Source organism: Puntigrus tetrazona, chromosome 23 (assembly GCF_018831695.1).
Source record: "Puntigrus tetrazona isolate hp1 chromosome 23, ASM1883169v1, whole genome shotgun sequence".
Lineage (NCBI taxonomy): Eukaryota > Metazoa > Chordata > Actinopteri > Cypriniformes > Cyprinidae > Puntigrus > Puntigrus tetrazona.
In genome coordinates this window covers 13,834,206-13,854,649 of record NC_056721.1, presented here as the reverse complement: position 1 = coordinate 13,854,649, position 20,444 = coordinate 13,834,206, and the positions used below count along the sequence as shown (strand labels likewise).

Below are 20,444 nucleotides of genomic sequence, written 5' to 3'. Positions count from 1 at the left end.
AGTTTTAATGTCATCTTAATAATATGAGACACTTTTTAAGTTGTCCTTTCAGAGTAGTAATATATTAAAGTACTGAGTATTATTAATTAACTACATGTACTTACTACATGGTTAGGGTTGGACTTAGGGTTACTTAGGGCATGTAATTATGCATCCTTTATTGTTATTATAAGTAATGTAACATGTAGCAAACACACCTTAAAATAATTGTTACCTAATAATAGTGTGTGTACTCCTTTTTTCAGCATGTAGTGTTCTTCGTCCTGCGTGTCATTGACTGGATGGTTCCCGACATCCCTGAGTCCTTGGAGCTGAAGATCAAGCGGGAGCGTTACCTGGCTAAACAGGCTTTGGCTGATAACCAGGAGGCCCTGCTGGTGAGTAGAAAACAGGTGTTTCATGTTGTACTAATATTTCACAATAGTACTGTTTTACTATATATATATAAATACAGTCTTGATGCGAATAAGAAACTTCTTTTAGAAGATGCATCTTAACAAACCCAAACTCTTAGAAATTTACTCCGATATAAATGTAAGGATTTTAAAATAAATGCCATTTTCCTTGAAATTCCTTGCCATTTTTTTTAATTTCTATTCATCATTTTCACAAAAATACACATTTTAAAATATGAAATGAATGTGTGACACAGTTCTAGCACTCAAGTAAAAGTGGGGCAAAGACCTTTTACTAGTACTTTTTTACTGTCCTGGTTTATGCACTTTACATATTCTGTAGAGTAAAGGGGGAGAGAAAGATCAAAACATTTTCAACCCACTTTTCTGGAAAATATGTGTTAGGATGATGCTCTGCTTCTGCCTCTTTAAGGTCAGAGTGTATATTTGGCTATGTGCGCTGGATTCTGAGCAGTGACGTAAACGAATATTCAAGGTTATTTGGAACCCAAATACCTTTTTTTAGTCTGCTGCTGTTTTTAATTACGTTGAATTTAAAGGGATAGTTCAACCAAAAATAAAACAATTCTCTCATTAATTACTTCAAAATGAAAACATGGTCCATTAAAAAATGGACACAAGATATTCTGAAGAATGCTGACCAAACAGTTGCCGGTACCCATTGACTTTCATATTATGGGAGAAAAAAATAAGTGGCTACGATCTGGTTACCAACATTTTTCATAATACTTTCTTCTGTGTTCATAAAGAAACTCATATAGGTTTTGAAACATCTTTTATGGTAAATTCTAAACAATGTACTACTTTTTTTCTTTCTATTTCTCTGCTTTTCTCCTCGTATCCTGGTCGTTGCAGCAAGCGAAGCGCCTCGCTACATGAGCCTGACCTGCAGGGTGGGGGCGTCTCCAGAAGGGGGCATAGTCGCTAAGAAAAAGCTTTACACCCTTAGAAGTAACCCAAGATGGACTTGTTTTGGGAAAAAAAAAAAAACACTTGGACTGAAACTTGGCTTGGTTTTGTGGTGGTTGAATGAGTGTGTGTGAGCATGCATTTCGAAATGTAGAGGTCTATGCCAAAATTGTACACTACCACCTCTACTTTAACAAACGGCTGTTTACATATGACTTCCTCTGGCTCCAACTATACTAAGACATGTGATCACCTACACGCCTCACTCTCCGATAAATGATATATTCCTGTCTGGATTCAGTGGGAGGACAGGGAGGTTTGCTTTTCTACATTAATACTAAAGTATATATTTGTACTACTGACATCAAGAAGCCCATTCTACATTGTGTTAGTGTGAAATGCTTCTCCGAATAATACCTTAATGTATTTGCATTTGTCATGTCAATCTCCGGGCTGTTTAAGAAATGATGTTTTAAAATAAAGCTAGTTTCAATAACCGTTCAAAAACCACTGAAGTGTGTACGTGCTGGAGGACAGGATTTAAAAGGATAGTTCAGCCAAAAGCGAAGAAGTCATGTCATTGCAAATAAATAAATATGACTTTCTTTGTTCTGTGGAACACAAAAGGAGATGTGTTGACTGATGCTTGCACTGGTTTCTTTCGAGTGGATGATGATCAGGAGCTGTCGAGCTTCTAATAAGCACTGTAAAAAAGGATCATAAGTGGTCCGTAATACTTGTGAATTATGTACCATTATCTTCTGATTCTGAATAGGGCTGCATTATTTGGGCAAATAAAATGTAATCCTGTATAAAATGTAATAAATAAATAAATGCAACATTTAAAAAAAGAATAAAAGAGAACAATGTTTACTGTGCTTGTGTAGATTTAAACAAACCTGAAGTGAAATTCATATATTTATGCTTTTTTAATTATGCAGCCCTACTCTTTAAGCCATTTAGGTTAAGTAATAAACATCATGAAATATAGATCCTGAGAAATTTTGTGGTCACCATTTACTTTCATTGTATGGAAAACAGCAGCTTGGACATTATTCCAAAAATCAATCTCCATTACTATCCCACAGAACAAAAAGAAGGTTGAGCATGAGGCAGAGTAAGCCATCACAGAATGTGATTTTTGGCCATACTACCTTTTTCAATTCCTAGTTACGCCTGTCCTGTCGAACAATGGCTAATTGTTCAAAAATGGTTAGCTTGAACAAGAGCGAAAATGATATGCTTGAACAAGTTAGAAAGGTGAACAAGACAACACTAATGCTAAGCCATTGAAGTTCTGTGTTCCAGAGCCGAGAGCCAATGCCAGCTGGCAAACGCTTCAGATCCTTAATCTTTGGTTAACACGTCCATGTAGGCAACTTCTGCCCCACTTTTCAGCTCTACTTTCTGCAGAAGATCCCTGGTTCTCACATTCCATTTAATTTGATCAAACCATCAAGCTTTGTGCGTGCAACCTGCCCTTATGAAATCCTTTACCGACCAAAAATGCATAGTGGAAATTTTAGTGGAACGGATCAAGCAACTCTGATTTATTAAAGTCAGAAGCAGACAGGTGTTCTGATAATGATTTGTCTTTAACCCCACCCACTCAAAAAACGAAAAAGAATCTCCATCGCCTCAGGCTCTTTGACTTCTCTCTCTCTCTCTCTCCTACTTCATTTTTTTGATTGTTATGATTGCTGTGCGTTCCTACGCCGTTCAGCCTGCAGGAAGGGTTGGTTGGTACATGTCAAGCTACTAAAGTATGCAACGTGGACAGCAGTCCTTTTGCTCATTAATTAATAACGGACTCCATGTTCATCACTTACAAAAGTGTACCACAAATCCAACGCTCTTTAATGCGCTTTCACTGAATAAACGAATTTCTCCGCGCAAATACATCAATAATTGGCAGGAGATTAACATGAATAGGTCTTCTTTACCGAAGACTTCAATTTTTTTTTTTTTGTCGTCTTCAACTTCGAGACTTTCACACATGCTTGCCTGATAAACGACTCTTTCAGTTCTTCTAAAGTGAATAAATGAGGTGAAAAGGAGAGGAGTTAAAGAAGATTTAAAGAGCATATCTGAGTGAGTTTCAGCATGCCCTCTCAGCTACTTGCTATCTTCAAACTGATACTTACCTAATTATACACACACACATGCACACACTCGCATGCATGGATATTCGCATACAGTCTTCTTCCCACCCTCTATCTCACGCCCCCACCAAACTAACCCTCCTAACCGACTGCCTGCTATCCACTAGCAAAGTACTGCTGTTGACACACAGGAATCCAGACCTACACACACACACACACACACACACACGCGCACACACTCTCATGCTCTTTCTCCCTCCTTGGCAGGAAGGACTCTCCTCTGAACCAGACGACAGCTTGCGCCTCTCTCCTTTTCCTCTGCTGGCAGGTGTTAGAAATAAAACCATAAATAAGTGCAAGAGGCAGCCAGAGACAGCGCGAGAGAGCAGGACAAATGTCTGTCTTCGTTTGTTGCTGGAGAAAAGGGGACATATGAGGGAAAAGGAACGATATGGAGGAGAAACCTGTTATTTTGCGTAGCTAGAACAGTTATTAGGCTTTTATTTTTCTGCTGTCAACTGTATTTTTGTGTGTGAAGGGGATTGAAGAGCACACTCGGATCATCTGGGCTCAAGCTGCAGCGCTGTTGATTGAGTTTGAGTGCAGCTGAGGGGAAACAAAGTAACCGAGAGGAACACAAGGCAGTCATGGACACTATAACACCTCAATCCTGGATGACTTGGATTTGCACATTGGAGTTGGATCCCATCCAGCCCACAGTCCACTGATACAAATGAGGTACTGTTTGTTTTTTCTAAATCTGTGGAGATCGGTTGCGTTTTAGGTGGTGTTTTGGGGAAACACTGTGTATTTTGTGTTATACTGTGCAGTGGGACCAACAGTCTGAATCTAATTTACTCTACAAAATACATGAAAGGTTTGATAGAAACTGCAATGAAGCATTTTAGATTCTGATTTCTAGCTCATTAATCAAGTAGATTTGTAGCACTGATCATGTGAAATACTTTGTACAGACAGTCCTTACTTCCACTGAAGCTCAAGAATCTGTTTAGATCTTTGGAAAAAAATAACATCAGGTTTAGCACAAAACTGGATTCATGCAGCTTGTGTGCTGCTAAGAAAGTATGAAATTCGTTTTTTCAAAATCACTCAAATAGATATAACAATATTCCTAATAAGTCAAATGCATTTAAATTAAACGTATTAGTTTCCATTTTATACATGTTTTTTAGTATATATATATATATATATATATATATATATATATATATATATATATATATATATATATATATATATATATATAAATAAAATGGTATTTCATTGTTCCTGGTTGTTTAAAGAAGTGTTACTTATCATTGTAATCTTACGGCTTCTTGTTAACTGTGTAACACGGTGAATGTTTAAGGTCAGTAAGCATGTTATTATCATTTATATCTGTCCGGCTGGGTCGCACTGCCATACACTTTTTTTTTTTTGCTTGAACAGATGCTCATGCATGAAGTGTAATGTTTTGATTTGCCACTGATCACCTGCACAGTCAAATAAAATGATACGCCGGGATATGATCCAGTTTATAAAATCCTGGCAGAGCAAGCAGAAACACTGCCCTCCAGCCGTTTTAACAGACATCAAATCAGATGCAAATATGGCCATGCTACCGATTGCAAGCTACTTAATGTTGCATGCATAATAGTGTGATAGATTGAACAGGATATGAGCCCTGAATATTCTACTGCTGCAGGGAGCAGAGATGGTAAGTGTGTGTATGCCTGAGCTTCTGTTGATGTGAGGGGCAGGTGACTGCATGTCTGGGACACACATGGATAGATGGCAGCACAGTCATGAACTCGATGTCGGAGTGCTGTACCGTGTGAAGCAATATAGAAATATTTGTTTTATATATATATATATATATATATATATATATATATATATATATATATATATATATATATATATATATATATGTGTGTGTGTGTGTGTGTGTGTGTGTGTGTGGAATTAACTTATGAGATTGTAAATTTTCAAAAGTCAAGGTTTTTATAGTTTTATTGTGTTATTTTTTAAACTAGTCAAAATAACAGCAGTTTTATTGTGATTTAATTGGAATGCATAAAAAACCCCTTATGGTAAAGTATAAAGTTCCAGGTTATGTGTCAATTACATATCAACTTAGTCTCGGATCAATTTCTTATGAAATTTTAAAAAAAGACACATGAGATCATTGTTAATATGCAGTAAAACAGTAAAAAGCTATATAATAATTGTAGACAGCAAAGTCCAGATTGATTGCTTGTGGGAAAAGTGTGATAAGAAAAGTTTGAGTTTATAGTATATCGATGGGGTTTAATGTTAATATTTGTTTAATTAATATAGTGTTTTCCTGAAAAAAACAACAATAACCCTAATGAGAAGTTATGAAAATAGCATGGTAGTTCCCCCAGTACAATCAATAGGTTTTAAAACAGGAGATTTGTCCACTTGCTTGATTATTTACTCAGGTATCATAAATCTTGACTATATGCTCTTCTATTGAAGGCATGATTCATAGAGGGCTGTTGCATCACTATTTAGTGTCTACTAATGTGTCTGTGACTTAGCTGTCTGTTTTCTTATAAGGTCATACAGATTGATTGTTTCATGCCATGTGTGGAGCATGTGTTTTCTTTTCTTTCCGAGCGGGAGGGTGAGACGTCCTCTTTATGACCTAGCACCTGTCTGATGGCAGGCTTTATGTTCTCCTCTACACTGCTGTCCGGGGATAGCAATTATCCCGGCTGCCCAGACAAAATTATTAAAAAGCAGAAGCCTCACAGCGTTTAGATCATTTGCCTGTAAACTAAAGAGTTCTTTTTTTTTCGTTGTGAGTCATGAGTGCGCACATAAGAATGTGGGATAAATAAAAAAAGTATCATGTCACAATAAAATCTCCCTGCCTTATTCATTCTCATCCTGTATAGCCTTAGAGACCATTGTCTGCATTTGCTTCTTAACACCATTGGATGTGTAAGAGATACCCTTTTAGTATTAGAGTGATTATATCTCTCAAATAATGGGTTCTTTTTGAATAGAGTGAGATCAGGTGATTTTTTTTTTTACATCTCCACTGATTGAAGACTCATGAAGACAGTGAATTTGTTAGAGGGGTTAGCTTTTAGGATGTGTGTTTGAGCATGGATGGATCCCACAGGGTGTGGTTGGATGGTGCTTTGCTTTAGTTAACATGTTGGCAGATATGAAGATCAGAGAGACAGTGGGGGCGGCTAGACCCTTGGAATGTCTATCGTAACCTGTGGCTTGCCACTCCTCCAGCTCGGCCGTGCCAGTCTGTGTGTGTTTGTATGACTCATTGCATTCTCATAGTTCTCAGCAGCTCTGGATTGCTCATATATGCTGGTATAGATAAGAACAGACTGGAGGGAGCAATAGATGCACAGGATGTTTTGTAACAATACAAATGAACTGGCATGTGTACATGGAAAATACAGGCTTTTTTTACTCTTCAGGGTCAGAGATGCCATTTTGTGTCAGATTAATTAACCGATTCAGAAATACACTTCAATGAGTACACATCTTCAATGATGAGCATGTTTGTAATTTCTGAATTTAAATTCACCTAGATATTTAGGACGTGAACTAAATAAATGTCAGGGTGATGTAAGTGTCTGGGTATTATATGAAAAGGAAAAACTGCAAATCAAAAAGAAAGTGGACGTAAAGCTTTAGTATTTCTTTAGATTGACAAATCTCAGTCAAGCGAATGCAATACACATATTTTTAAAGAAAAGTAGAATAGAAGAAAAAAAATCTGTAAAAAATATGTCATTAATAGAGGGTCAAGGGTGTTTTTAGGATCAAAGGTGTAATACTAGAGTTAGTGGATGAAATAAAAAAAATATATATTTTTTACTTAAGATGCACTTAAGGTGTAACCAAAATATGCTTTTTACTAATTGTATAATTTTGTAATGGTTACAACACGACATGTTTTAGAGACATTTTTACCTTATCGTTCTTTTACGGCATTGACAATGGCATGTTATATAAATTTGGTAATTATTAATTTCCATGATTTCCATGCTATTTAATTACTATGGTACAACCGCAGTGTTTTTAGCCATGTCAGAAATATTTGTATCGATCGTAAAATCGTTAAATGTAATGCATGCAATTTCTGAGACTTTGAAGTAGATTTTATCCCATAAAGTGCTCTCTAACTCCTCCCATGGTCTGCCCTGCGTACTGAGCACCTGCCCCATCACCTGTCAGTTGGAGGCAACAGGCTGATTCTGTATCTGCACCTACATGTACCAGAGTTGCAGTCTGGAGAAAAGGACGCCATGCCACACCCAGCACGCTCTTCGCATGCAAAAATTTTCTCTCCTCACTTGCCCTCGTTGAGCTTGCCGAATTCAGGTCAACAGGGCCACGCGGGGTGGAATGGCTGTTTAAAGCCCCTTCACTCAACTCTGTTAGTCTGACTGGCCTTAAAGGGCTTGTAAGGGCTAAAAAAAACAGCAAAGCTCACCTGCAGAATGAACAGATGGTGACGGAAGAGGTTTGGGGAGCAATAAGAACAGACCTTGTTTGTGTGACTGCACGTTATTAGTGCCTCCCCCAATGGTCAGCACAGATAGGATGCAGACACACAAATAAGGCCTGTTCTTGTTGCGTGAGCTCAGACAGACCAGACTCTTTGTTTGTACTCGGGTACAGCTTACTGGGCAATTTAAGTGGAATGACAGAAGCGCAGTTATTTGGGGAATGTGGATAGTGTCAGAGATCTTTATTGGGAGTGGGGGTCGACCGTGATAATGAACTTGCTTTTCTCCGGCTCACAAAAGGCTTAATGGTTAACCATTTTTTATTGTGCCCTCATTTTACGTTTACAAAAGGCTGCTGGATTTCAAGACTATGCTATGAAATAAACAGGTTATGATTGTTGTAATGCGCTAGCATGTTTTGCTTGTCATTTGAAGGAACTTTTTTTTATGGTTTTAAAAACGGGAACATCTGTCTATAAAAAGCTAATGAATTCTTAATGACAGGCGATGTGGATATCTTGACATGTTTTTGTGTACTGCATTCTTTTACAAATGTGCATCAGTGCAGGAGTAAATGAGTTTTTTGCGCAGTGCACATGTTTGTGTTTGTCTGTGAAAAGTGATCCTGAAAAAGCCAAGCCCTACAGGTATGTGTAAAAGGCTTTTCTTTGGCTCTGCTCTGCACACACCTGTTTAGCTAAGCAGCCTGCAGGCTTTTTCAGGCTGGCTTGGACCTAATGTGAATAAAACAATTTGTTTGTGTGTTTTATTACTAAAAATAACTGTAATATTATTAAAAATACTTTACAAGTTTAAAGTAGATTATTCATATATATATTTAATGAACCCTAGTTTTGTTCTTTGTTTTTGTATAATATTCATGCTTGAGATTTTGTTTTGCATTTTCATTAAAAAACTAAACAAAAAATACTAATACTAGCACCACTTTTGCATTAAAGTTGTTGTATCTGCATATTAAAATTTCACAAACACTCATAGACGTTGCATTGAGCTGCGTGGTCATTCTCAAAATGTAAGCAGTGTAGTGATCAGGTTTCAAAACAAGCTTCTCTGAGTGACTAGTCTTTACCTGTCCATATAATAAAGCAGAGGGAGGGGGAGCATTCGCCTGGCTCGGTTCACCTCCCGAGCACTGAGAGAAAGAAAACAGGAAGTTGAGTGTGAATGAGTGTGACGTGAATGGAGCCGTGAAAGTAGGTCATGTTTGAAATGTGACAAATTTAACGGCACATTAAAGAACAGATTGAGCTGTATAAATCTTGCTAAGTGAGGCTAGTGAGTGTCATATGTCAATTTTGGCTGTAAATCATGAACCCGTGACCTGACAAAGAGATGTCTGCAACCCATTTTACTTTCAGAATCTGACGCATTTCCAAGTGTAAACTGTGGGCTGGGATATTATTTTATCCACTGGGAACTGATTGATCTCCAAAAGTAGGTGTTACATATCAGAATGGAGACAGACCTAATGTAAGCGAAAACAATGCCTAAATACTAACGTCAAGCAAGATATTTTCAAAAGAAGACTTATTAGAAGAGAAGTTACTATGTTTTGACTTAAAGATTAAGACAAAGCTATTTTGTCTTTGGAATAACATGCACTGAGGAATTGCTCACAATAACACAAAGATTAAGCATTCGTTTGGGTCAAAGTGATTTTTGTAAAAGAAATAATTTTTTTCTTAAACTTTTTTCCCTTGTTGATGCTTTTTGGGTTATTTGTTGATTTTTTTCAGTAAATGAACGTAAAGGCCCCGTTGCAAGTAGTTTATTAAACTAACAAGTATCTACAGTTAAACCTTCAAAGAGATTTGAAAACGTTAATATATTTTGGACTAACCAAACCTGCTTAGATATCCTACAGATGCATTATTCAATCAGAACAAAATAAATGTAAAATAATAGTTCGTTGTTTCCACACTCAGCACAAGTGCTTGTGTGCATAACGCTCCTGTATTTGACTGGGTGTGTCTAGTATGGGAGGTGTTAATGTTGAAAGAAGGTAAGTGCACAGATGTCCTAGAGATGTGGTAACATTTTTTCTTTAAGATGAGACCGTGGGGTTCAAGGTGGTCTAAAGAAGCTCAGCTTGTTAGAGTAATACCTTAAACCAGGCATTGTTACACCTATGGGCTTCTCTCTCTGTTGTGTTGGAGTCGAGAGGGTTGAGGGCATTGTCAAGGCTTTGTGAATGTGGAAAGGGATTTCGGTGTCTGTCTTGATGGAGTAGGTGGAGGAAGGCCTCGGGCACTTTGAGGGATCAGGCCCCCACACCAAACACAAACAAAGAAGTGTTCTTCACCTCCAGATGTCCTCACTCACCCCATCAGAATTTAAATACTTCTATATATAATCTTGTTTTTTTTCTGAAAAATACTTTCACGAAGAAGTCAAATTAGACAGTCTTGGGCAGCAATCAGAGTTGTTTAAAAGTGGCTCTGCAGTCTGTCTAGCTTTTAAAAGTTAAGTATTAACCTCTTTCAATAAAAGTGCTGTATATTTTAAACCCACGTCATGACAGGAAGCTATTAAAGATATACTTCAGGTGAAAATTCTGTCATTATTTAGTCATCGTATTATACTAAATCTGTATTCTGTTCTTTTGCCATGGGTCATAAAGATTTCTGTAATAATTTGACTATTTTTATTTTTTTTTACCTCTTGCATATTGATCTTGCATATTAAGTTACAACAGCTGAAAATGAGCTTAGGTCTTTCAGTGTGAAAGACAGGAGCCATGATGCATCCTGGATCTCTCGGTCACAGCGCAATTAGACCAGCGGTGTCAGCCTGCTTCAGAGCAATGTTACATACAAACATAAGCCTGTGACACCACACTGTTAGACCCTTTGCTCAAACAAGCCCAAACATTCTTGAAATTAAGAAGTGAAAGGTTATTTGAGGTCTAAATTGTGTATAGACATTAATAAATAAAATGAGCTATGCGGTTTAAAAAAATATTTAGCTTAGTATCAAATACAAAATATTTGTTATTGCTGACATTGATGAATATGTATATATTTGTGGATTTGTGTGGTTGCTATCAGCTTCTGTCTACTTTTTCAGCATTGTTTTTCTTAATCATACACTGTAGTTACAATGAAGTAGATGGCAGTTTTCTATTCATTTACTTTGTTGACGCCCTGACTTACAGGAACCCTCCAAAATTACAGGGAGAATGTATACAACAAAGACCAAAACATAAAGGAAATAACATGTTGAGAACATGGAAAATTACATGGTGGGTTTAACTAAAAAATTGTCAAATGGATAAGACATCAAACTGAATGTATGAAATAGCTGTATTGTAATGAACTGTAATGTAGCGTATTACTGAATTTGTTTTATAATAACAGCTGCGCACAGCATTCACAAAATTACTCCTGCTATTTGTACAGTACATTTAATTTGTAGCGCAGTAGAGTTTTACTGTTATATTTTACAATATAAGTTTTGCTTGCGTGATTTGACATATTTCTAAGTGACATGGGATATTTTAGCAAAATACCGTAATGCAAATGTTTGTTAAAGCATTGCCTTAATAGCTCTTTGACTATTAGCTTGCATTATCCATTACATGAGCAGGAAAAAAAAAAAAAAAAAGTAATTTCAGAGAAAAAATTTTTTTATTATGCTTTGATTACAGATTACATATGTTAACCAAAGAATACCAACTGAATTTTATTTCTGTGTGTGCATATAAATAGTCCAGATTCATTACTTTAATCTCCTGTGTCCTATAGATTTGAATACTGAATCTAACAGCATTCTCTATCTAGAGAAATAAAGAGATCTTTGTTAGAGCTAACCATTTGTGCAGTGTGTTTGTTGTACAGATGTGGGTATAGGTGTTATCAGTACAGAGGGTCAGATTGTGTTTTAGTATGTTTGCTTGTGGATCATGTTGAATCGTGCAGTTGGATTTAGCTGCATGTGCATTCAGCTTAAAAGTGAAATTGAGATGGGGGAGACTCAGGTTCTTTTGTGGTTCTTCTCCAAAAAACAAAAATGTACTAGAGATATTGTTTAGGGGCTTTCGAAGATTAACAATAGATTAAACAATTATTTATTCAGTTTTGCATTATATTTTTGGTTGTCATGCAGAAATTGCACCTAAATTGCATGCAAGGTAGAGTTTAAGGGACCCAGGGGCAGCCCAACTAGCATCCTTGGGTGGATTTCAACTCTAAGTTTAGAAAACATCTCTTTTTATTTCATGGGTCAGTGAATAAGGCAGATGTGGGTCATCAGCACTGACAGTTTGCTGAGCCTTCATTGCTTTAATAGCCCAGGCTATCGCAGGCTTGCCTGTCCCTCAGGGCAAGACACTGAATACTAATAAGCGTTGCTTCTCCCATGACCCAGATTTGTTTGGGTAAATAGAGAGCTGTTTGGAAACATGGGAAATATGTATGAAAAAAAAAAAAACTCTTCTAAGATGACCTTCTCAGTCAGGGTCTTTTTCATGAAGCATTCCATCTCAGGTATAAGCTGCAAGCAAGACTAGACACTTTCCCATTATCATAGTTGGACAAACTGAAGTGTCCTCATGTGACTGTCTTGACATCTTCATGCAGATGCTGCACTACAGAAGCAGTTTTGAGTAAGGGATCCAGCTGTAAATGATGTAGATAAGTATAGAGGATGAAGGCTGCATGCTGCGCTCTTTAATTAGAACAGGAAGATGTAGCGGCAGCGTCTGAGCCAAGTCTGCCACAGGGGGAAGAGCAGAGCCTGTTCAGAGAGACTTAACTTTACCCAGTGGAACACCAAATCCACTAAGAACTGCAGAGATGAGCCAAGCTTTACTGTGCATAAATCTGTGCTGGCACAACAAAAACATTGGCCAGAGGGATCTACTCCATTATGCACAAATTTGGATTTGCAGCATCTGTCAAGACAATAGGTTTGTGGGTACATGAGTTTTAATACCTTACATTTTTTCTATTTTTGTTTGCCGATTTCTTTGCAGTACCCATGTGCCTCCTGAGCCATGCTCCCCGGCTATGGATTCTCTCCTCTCCTTGATTTCCAGCCTCACCTCCAAGCGTTCCATTGCAGAGGCGAGAGCTCTGACATGTGGTTCCCAGGTTCAGTTGAGACCCAGGCTCTGAGTGACTCTCGAGAAGGTAGGCCTCTCCTGCGACAGCATCAACACATTGCCGTGTGTCAGCAAGAGACGTTGGCCTTCATTGACCTTCAGCAGCCAAGTATTAATGGTTTCCAATCATGCACAGCAGAAAACTGTAGTTCCTCTCTTTGCTCCAAGCCTGTCGGATGCAATGGAAGCAGTCCATCTGATTTTGATAAGAATGGGAGTACAGACGCAACACTGGACAATTATTTGACCCAGCAGAGCAAAAATGTGGAAGGGGTTTACGATCAGACTTGGACACCCATTACTGCCTTACCTGAAACAGAAGTTAAGGGTCTCGGTTCTCGAGACTTGTTTCTGCCTCTGTCCTCTACATATGTACCTGAGAGCAGAAACTCTTTGGAGCCTCCGCAGCAGAGCTCCCCCTCTTCCCCCTTAGAGTTCCAGAGTTTGGACCCATTTCGCCCTCAACGACGCACATCTTTGGGATCCATAAAGGAGAAGTCCATAAGTAAGTGCCTCTCTCATTTAAGTCTTAACACGTTGTTCCTACATTCCTGCTTTAAACAGCAAATAGTTTGTTATAGTGAAGGGTTACTTTCACCTCTCAAAACTGTGCAAGAGCTTTCTAATAGTTGATTTTGCTGGTCTAATTTCGGATGTGGGAGTCTACTAAAAAAGTTGATGAATTGAAACAAGTTTATATGATAAGGAAGACCTCCAAAATCTGTGCTGCTGAGTCTCAAGGCTGGGGCCTACTGTTCTAATGTGATTGTGTCTAAAACTAAAGATGAATGTACAAGTGGATGGTTCCACTCAATATACTTTGTCTGTTAATAGGGCGTAAGATGAGGGTGTACTCTCCAGACACTATGAATGATGAATCTCTCAGCAGCCCAGGCGTGGAGTGTGATTACCTGCTTCCGACATCCTTTGAATCTTTCGTAGAAGGAGGCCTTGGCATGGTGGGTTCTACCATACCCACATCCAACAGTTCCAGCTCTCTCCCAGGGGTTGATGAGGACCTTTCTCTTTTTGCCTTACCGACACCTCCGAAACCTTTCTTAGATCCCCTTCAGGAGGGTGCCAGATTGGAGGAGTGTAAATGATGGTGGGAGGCAGAGGTTGGGCCTGGAAGACTGCGGAGCTCTGGAAGGCCCTGCCCTTAACAGTGGGACCTCGCTGCCTCTATCCCGTTCTCGCTCAGCAGACAATGAGCGCCGGCGCTTCTCTGCCTCTGAGCTCATCTCTCGTCTACAACTCTCCCAGAGGAAAAACTCTTTTACCCTTAAGCTGGGCAAGTCTCTTTCTGCTCGTGTGGCCTCCCGGGACCGCCACCTGTCTGGAAACCTCAGCTCAGACTGTAAGTGACTCATCAGGACTGATTAGCCTAAAGAATGACTTTATTGTGAAAGTCTTTTGCTGTGATGTCATTATCACACTTCAGCGCTATATTTTTAACTCTATTCCTTTTGTATACCTTCTCCCTCCCTTGTCTGTTTGTAGACAAACCCAGCTCCAGACATCGCTTCTCAGGGGGATCAAGTGACAGTGCACCACATAGTCCAGTGGGGTCTGCACCACCTCTGCCCTCTGCTGACTGTAATCTGCCACAGCAAAGGAGAAGTTCCAAGCAAAGGTGGCTCTAAAATTCAGCTAGAGATTAAAAGTAGTGAGTAGAATATCACACATTCTGCTTTAACATTTAATGTTTCTTCTCTTTTTCCACAGTATGAGAAAGGGTTCCATTGATGAGAATGGAGACAGTCCTCCCAGTAGCTCTAAACGGCTGTCACGCTTCTTGCCAAACTGTAAGTCCAAAAAACAACAAATCTGGAATCTGATTTTATATATATAACTTACCAGTTTTCTCTTCCCCTCTCTCAGTGATTTTGTATCAGGAATACAGTGACGTTGCTATTAATAGGGAGATACAAAGGCAGCAGGGGGCAGAGCCAGGAACCGATGAAGAAAAAGGAGACTCTGTGTCCTCTGGCAACCTGTCTCCATCCAGTTCATTCCGCTCATCTCGAGGCTCTGCATTTTCCCTTTGGCAAGATATTCCTGATGTTCGGTCCAGTGGACAACTTGACAACTTCAGCAACGAAGAGCGTAAACTGCAGGAGGTGACTCCACATTCTAAAATTCTCTCTCTATTTTTTTTCTTTATCAGCCAGCACATTTTAACTTGTTTTCTCATTTTAGGCCAAGTTTGAATTGGTGACGTCAGAGGCCTCATACATACGCAGCTTGTCTATTGCAGTTGACCATTTCATGATGTCTCCTGAGCTGTGTGAGTGTCTTGGGACACAGGAGAGGCAATGGCTCTTCTCCAAACTGCCTGATGTAAAAGAAGTTAGTGAGAGGTGAATAAAGTACTACAAATTCGCTATTTTTGAAAGAGAAAGCCTTCAAAGATCCTTGAAACTATCCCTGTTTCAATTCTCCTCATGTCCATAGATTTCTTCAAGATTTGGAGCACAGGTTAGAAGGGGACATTCTGCGTTTTGATGTGTGTGACATTGTCCTTGACCACTGTCCTGCACTGCGGAGGGTTTATCTGCCTTATGTCACAAATCAAGCCTATCAGGAACAGACCTATCAACGGCTACTGTAAACAGTCTTTTACTAAAAAACTATTATCTAACAAGCATAACAATGTGCATGTTGCATATTGCTGTTAAGAAGGTTTAATCATTTGCTTTTGTGGTGTTTTCTTAGGCAAGAGAATCCCCGTTTCCCTGGAATCCTTGCCCGCCTGGAAGAGGACCCAATATGCCAGAGGCTGCCTCTTACATCATTCCTTATCCTTCCTTTTCAAAGGATCACACGCCTCAAAATGCTAGTGGAGGTATATTCCATGATGCACATTCAAATGTGATAGTGATATGGTGCACAGTCTCCATCTTAAAAATGTAAAACTATTATCAAGCTTTAGAATGAGACTTACAAAGTTCATCAGTTAAATTATCTTGTGGTAATGAACTCTGTCTACTTTAAGAATATCTTGAAGAGAACAACGCCTGGATCACGAGATGAGGACACAGCCACCAAAGCACTTAATGAGCTCAAAAAGGTGAGTAAAATAAAGAGGACCATGTTTTGGAGTAAATGAAAATGAACTAAGTCTTGTCTGTTTCACTAGATAATAAAGGAATGTAACTCCAGTGTGCAGTCAATGAAGAGGATGGAAGAACTAATTCATCTAAACAAGAAAATTCACTTTGAGGGCAAGGTATAACATTCAGTATTTATTTGAATATATGCTTAGTAACATACTCTCATGAAGGGGTATCATGAACCAATTTTTTTTTATTGAGGTGCCAGTGGCAGCCCAGACTACTTATAAATGTTACAGATCAAGTATACAAATAAATAATTGCTTTTGGAAGTTGCATTCAAAATCAGTTTTAATAAGCATGACACTTCTGGTATCATGTTTTCTAAATGACTGATTTGTCAGTTTATGTGTTTGTTTTCTTTTATTTTAGATTTTTCCTCTCATCTCTCAGTCTCGTTGGTTGGTCAAACATGGTGAACTGCTAGAAGTGGACACACAGAACTTGAGTATTTCTGGGTCCAAGTTTAAACTAACCACTCGGCCTGTGTACCTTCATCTGTTTAATGACTGTCTTCTGCTGTCCCGAAGGAAGGAGTAAGTCTAATGTGAAAGACAGACAAATAAAATGGGAAAACTAGCAAATGTGTCCTTTAATGTCCAATGTACTATCTGGATATTGAAACAAACCCAGCTGAAAACCTTGATGATATTATGATAATGATTAATGATATTACTCTGCTACAAAATCAACCCCCTCTCTGCCCTGTCACAGCACGTGGAAGTTCATGGTGTTTGTACATGCAAAGATTGAGGACCTTAAGGTGAAAGATCTAAGCCAGAAACTTCAAGGAATCTCGGGCTTCATCTTCTATCTGCAGTTATGTGAGGGGCAACAGCTAAAACACCAGATTCTGCTCAAGTCACCCACAGAGTGAGTACATCATTCTCAAATATTAACATCCAAAATCCTGTCACTGACAAATAGATCTGTGTTCCTAGAAAATGAGCCACACCAGGAAATATGTCTTCACTGGATGCATAAAAATGTCAGAATCAAGAATATTTTGTTTTATATGTAGGAGCAGCAAACAGAGGTGGATAACAGCTATGTTTCCCTCCGATCCAAAGACTGCTATTGAGCAGACCAATGAGAATGATGGTGTGTAATTTCTTTGTCTCACTTCTGTCATGAATTTCACATTAACCTACATTTTAAATTAAAAACTGTTATTTAAATGGTATGTAAAAAGTGAATTGTGGCTGGTAGCATCATGTGGATAATTGTCAAGTTAAGCTGCGGTGTGTACAAGATACTTTATGATGAAAGAAAGTCAAAAGTTTGGCTATGCTAAAATAAGCAGTTTAACAAAGTCATCATCTATTTCTCTGACATAACATTGAAAACAAAGTGGATTATAGAGTCCTGCTCAAGAATATCCTGTTTACTTGTGAACTAAGTACCTCAAATAAAACTCTAAAAGGAATAGTTCACCCAAAAATGGAAATTGTCTCATCATTTACTATCTCTCATGTCTTTCCAAACCTGTATGACAATATTTCTTCTATTGAACAAAATGTTTTTGAAGCATCTTCCAATGGAACAAATAAAAATATATATATATATTTTTGTGTTTCACATAAAAATTAGCACACAGGTTTAGACATCACAAGATTGAGTAAATGATGACTAATTATTTTGTGGTTAGGGTTAGTCCTTAGTCCTAGTCTTAGATTCCGATGAAGGATACCAAATCCAGTTATCATCAGTCCTCATGACTTAGCATAGGGACCAATTCTCACTATTAATTTGTTGCTTATTACTATAGCTATTATTTAGAGATTGGCTGTTTATTAGAACATATAAAGCACACATTCTACAAGACCATATTCTACATCCCTAATCCTACCCAATACCTAAAATAAAGACCTTAAAATGAAGTGGGATCAAAATATCTAAACTTAATGCCTGCATTTGCCTGCACAGATCTATCTCAAGTCCAGTGCATCAAGAGCTACCAGTCTCAGGAGCATGATGAGTTAACGCTGGAAAAGGCAGACATCCTTCAAGCTGTAACAATTACAAGCGATGGTAAGGAACATCATTTCCCTTCCTCTGGCTACACTCCATTTTTCCCTTTGAAGAAGAGAAGCTGGAGGACTGCAAAGAAGAGATAAATGACCTTTTATGTTTTCAATTCACAGGGTGGGTAGAGGGGATCCGGTTGTCGGATGGAGAGCGGGGCTGGTTCCCCAAAACGTACGTGGAGGAGATCACAAGCCGCAGTGCTCGTTTGCGAAACCTCCGTGAAAACATTCGCATTAAATGTGTCTCACAAAAATTGGAGGGAGAGACTCTCTGAGACCTTGAAAGTCTGGGGCATTGTTTTACTTAAAGCTTCTTGCATTTGCTTTAGCAATCCAGAGTAAATTTGTACATCACTGCAAATTTGTGTGAATATTCCATGGCTAACATTTTAGCTTTATTAAGGTATGCTGTAAAAATCTAAACTATGCATTGCATCTAGGGAGGACAAAATGTGCCACATAAAAAAAGATCAATTAATTTATTAAACTGAAAATAAAATATATAAGTTTGCAAAGTTTTACAAATGTACAAAAAATATTTAATTATTAAAAGGAATATTAAGATTACATTTTTAAAATTAAAATACAAATTAATGAAAAATATTTGTTTTACACATCTATTTTCATTTTAATGAATTATTGATTTCATCCTTGTCTGATGCTACTAGTCCTCCTTATTCACTTAAGAGTTTTGCACTTCAGGTTTTAAGTATTCCTAGATCTTCAAGTGATATAGCCTTGGTTACATTCTACGGCTCGCTTGCAAAGAAATGCATGTGTTGTTACTGCATGTAGCATATGGTGCTGAGCTTTCTGACAGTCCATAGACACAAACCACTCAAAATACAGCTGTCTCAGGCTCACCATGTGGGTGGATGAAGTCTGGATATGTCAGCTGTTAAAATGTTTAGCAAACAAGTTCCAATTTAAATGGGTTAGTTTTAGGTGGTAAAGCAGCCATTTCTCTCTAAAAGTGTATAAGGACTTCTCTCTGACTTGGTTAAATAAAGTGAGATGTCTTGTTGGCAGATCACTGAACAGCTAAATGCTTGCCTTTACTAGTAAAAAAAACAAATTGGAACCAAATTTGGATTATTATTATTTTTTTTTTTTTGAATGATGTTGCTATAGCAACATAAATATTAGTTAATGCCACTAGTCTTCTGTAGATAATAATTTACTAAATAGTACTGGCATAATGACAAGAAGTGTTCTTTCAAATATCGACCATTATTTATGTCAGTGATACTGCTGTTTGTGTATTTTGTTTTGGTAAAGCAGATTTTGTGGGCAATTTCTTTGTGGAGTACTGGTATCCTGAGCATGTTAAATCACATTTGAAATATAATCCTTTACGGTGACTTTGTATATAAATAAATGCTATATTCTAGTTGAAAGTGTCTCAAAGGGTCTGTACGAAACCAATAACAAAAAAAAAAAAAGCTGAGCTTTCCATTTGTGTGTAAATTTAACCTTAGTGTAACCAGGATTCCCAGCCACGTATGCACACAGCTACAACAAAGCATGCCTCATAAACATCAGTTTCATTCCAGGCTCACCTCATATCCCATGGGGCAATAAAGCAGCCGGGTAGCAGGTAAACAGAATAGTTTCTTTGTCACAGCTGTTCTAAGAACCTTGAATGGTTTCCAACTGCTGTAAATCAGAGGTGAAAGGCTGCAGAAAAGAAGCTGCAGTTAGAGACAGATAAGAGACGGCCTGCAGAGGCCCAGGAATGCATTTATAATTAAAGCCATTTATCACATTGAAACATTTTGTATCATTTTTACATAATGCACTGTACTTACAGTTTTAGGAGCAAAGTAGCAAAATGCATCCATGCAGATTAAATTAACTTCTGCTACAGGTTTGCAGCAATAATTAGCTATTGTATCTATCCAGCCTCTTTAGCGATTAAAACAGTAGAAGCATGCAAGCGCGTGCACATACTACAACACAGTAATATATCATTTCATAAGAAGGGTTATACTGACCTATTAAGATTTTGCTTGCATATACCTTGAAAATATATTTTGCCATTTCATTGAAAACGTTTCGGAGGTACATCAATAACAACTGCAATTTAACTATATTTAAAGTTTAATTCATAACCTTTGTTGCACTTTGAATCCAATATTTCTTTAACATCAGTACCATCAACCTTTTGCAAAGTTAAGGTTTCATTAATCTTAATATATATAATTGAACCAAACACTATCATAACATCTCAGTTGATATGTTCAATAG

General features: G+C 37.9%; 2 protein-coding genes across 3 annotated transcripts in view; both read left to right on the top strand.

Annotated features, from left to right (window-relative positions):
* Positions 1–2,184, top strand: part of ano11 (anoctamin 11) — a 16,104-nt gene extending 13,920 nt beyond the window's left edge. The window contains exons 23-24 of one of the 2 annotated variants that reach the window (XM_043223984.1): positions 246–377; positions 1,272–2,184. In XM_043223984.1, the coding sequence (XP_043079919.1) occupies positions 246–377; positions 1,272–1,295 (156 nt within the window). In that variant the 3' untranslated portion in view covers positions 1,296–2,184. Of the gene's footprint in view, positions 1–245; positions 378–1,271 lie in introns of those variants that run through there. The other variant, XM_043223985.1, reaches the window with a different exon arrangement.
* Positions 2,185–3,610: 1,426 nt separating this feature from the next.
* arhgef19 (Rho guanine nucleotide exchange factor (GEF) 19) lies at positions 3,611–19,594 on the top strand. Its single transcript, XM_043223983.1, is given in 17 exon segments — positions 3,611–4,165; positions 12,929–13,562; positions 13,892–14,150; positions 14,152–14,414; positions 14,558–14,690; positions 14,783–14,862; positions 14,939–15,177; positions 15,257–15,417; positions 15,512–15,664; positions 15,773–15,902; positions 16,053–16,127; positions 16,197–16,286; positions 16,543–16,706; positions 16,885–17,043; positions 17,192–17,271; positions 18,097–18,201; positions 18,315–19,594. Coding segments are annotated over 16 exon segments (2,862 nt in total). The 5' UTR covers positions 3,611–4,165; positions 12,929–12,949; the 3' UTR covers positions 18,473–19,594.
* Positions 19,595–20,444: the final 850 nt, after the last annotated feature.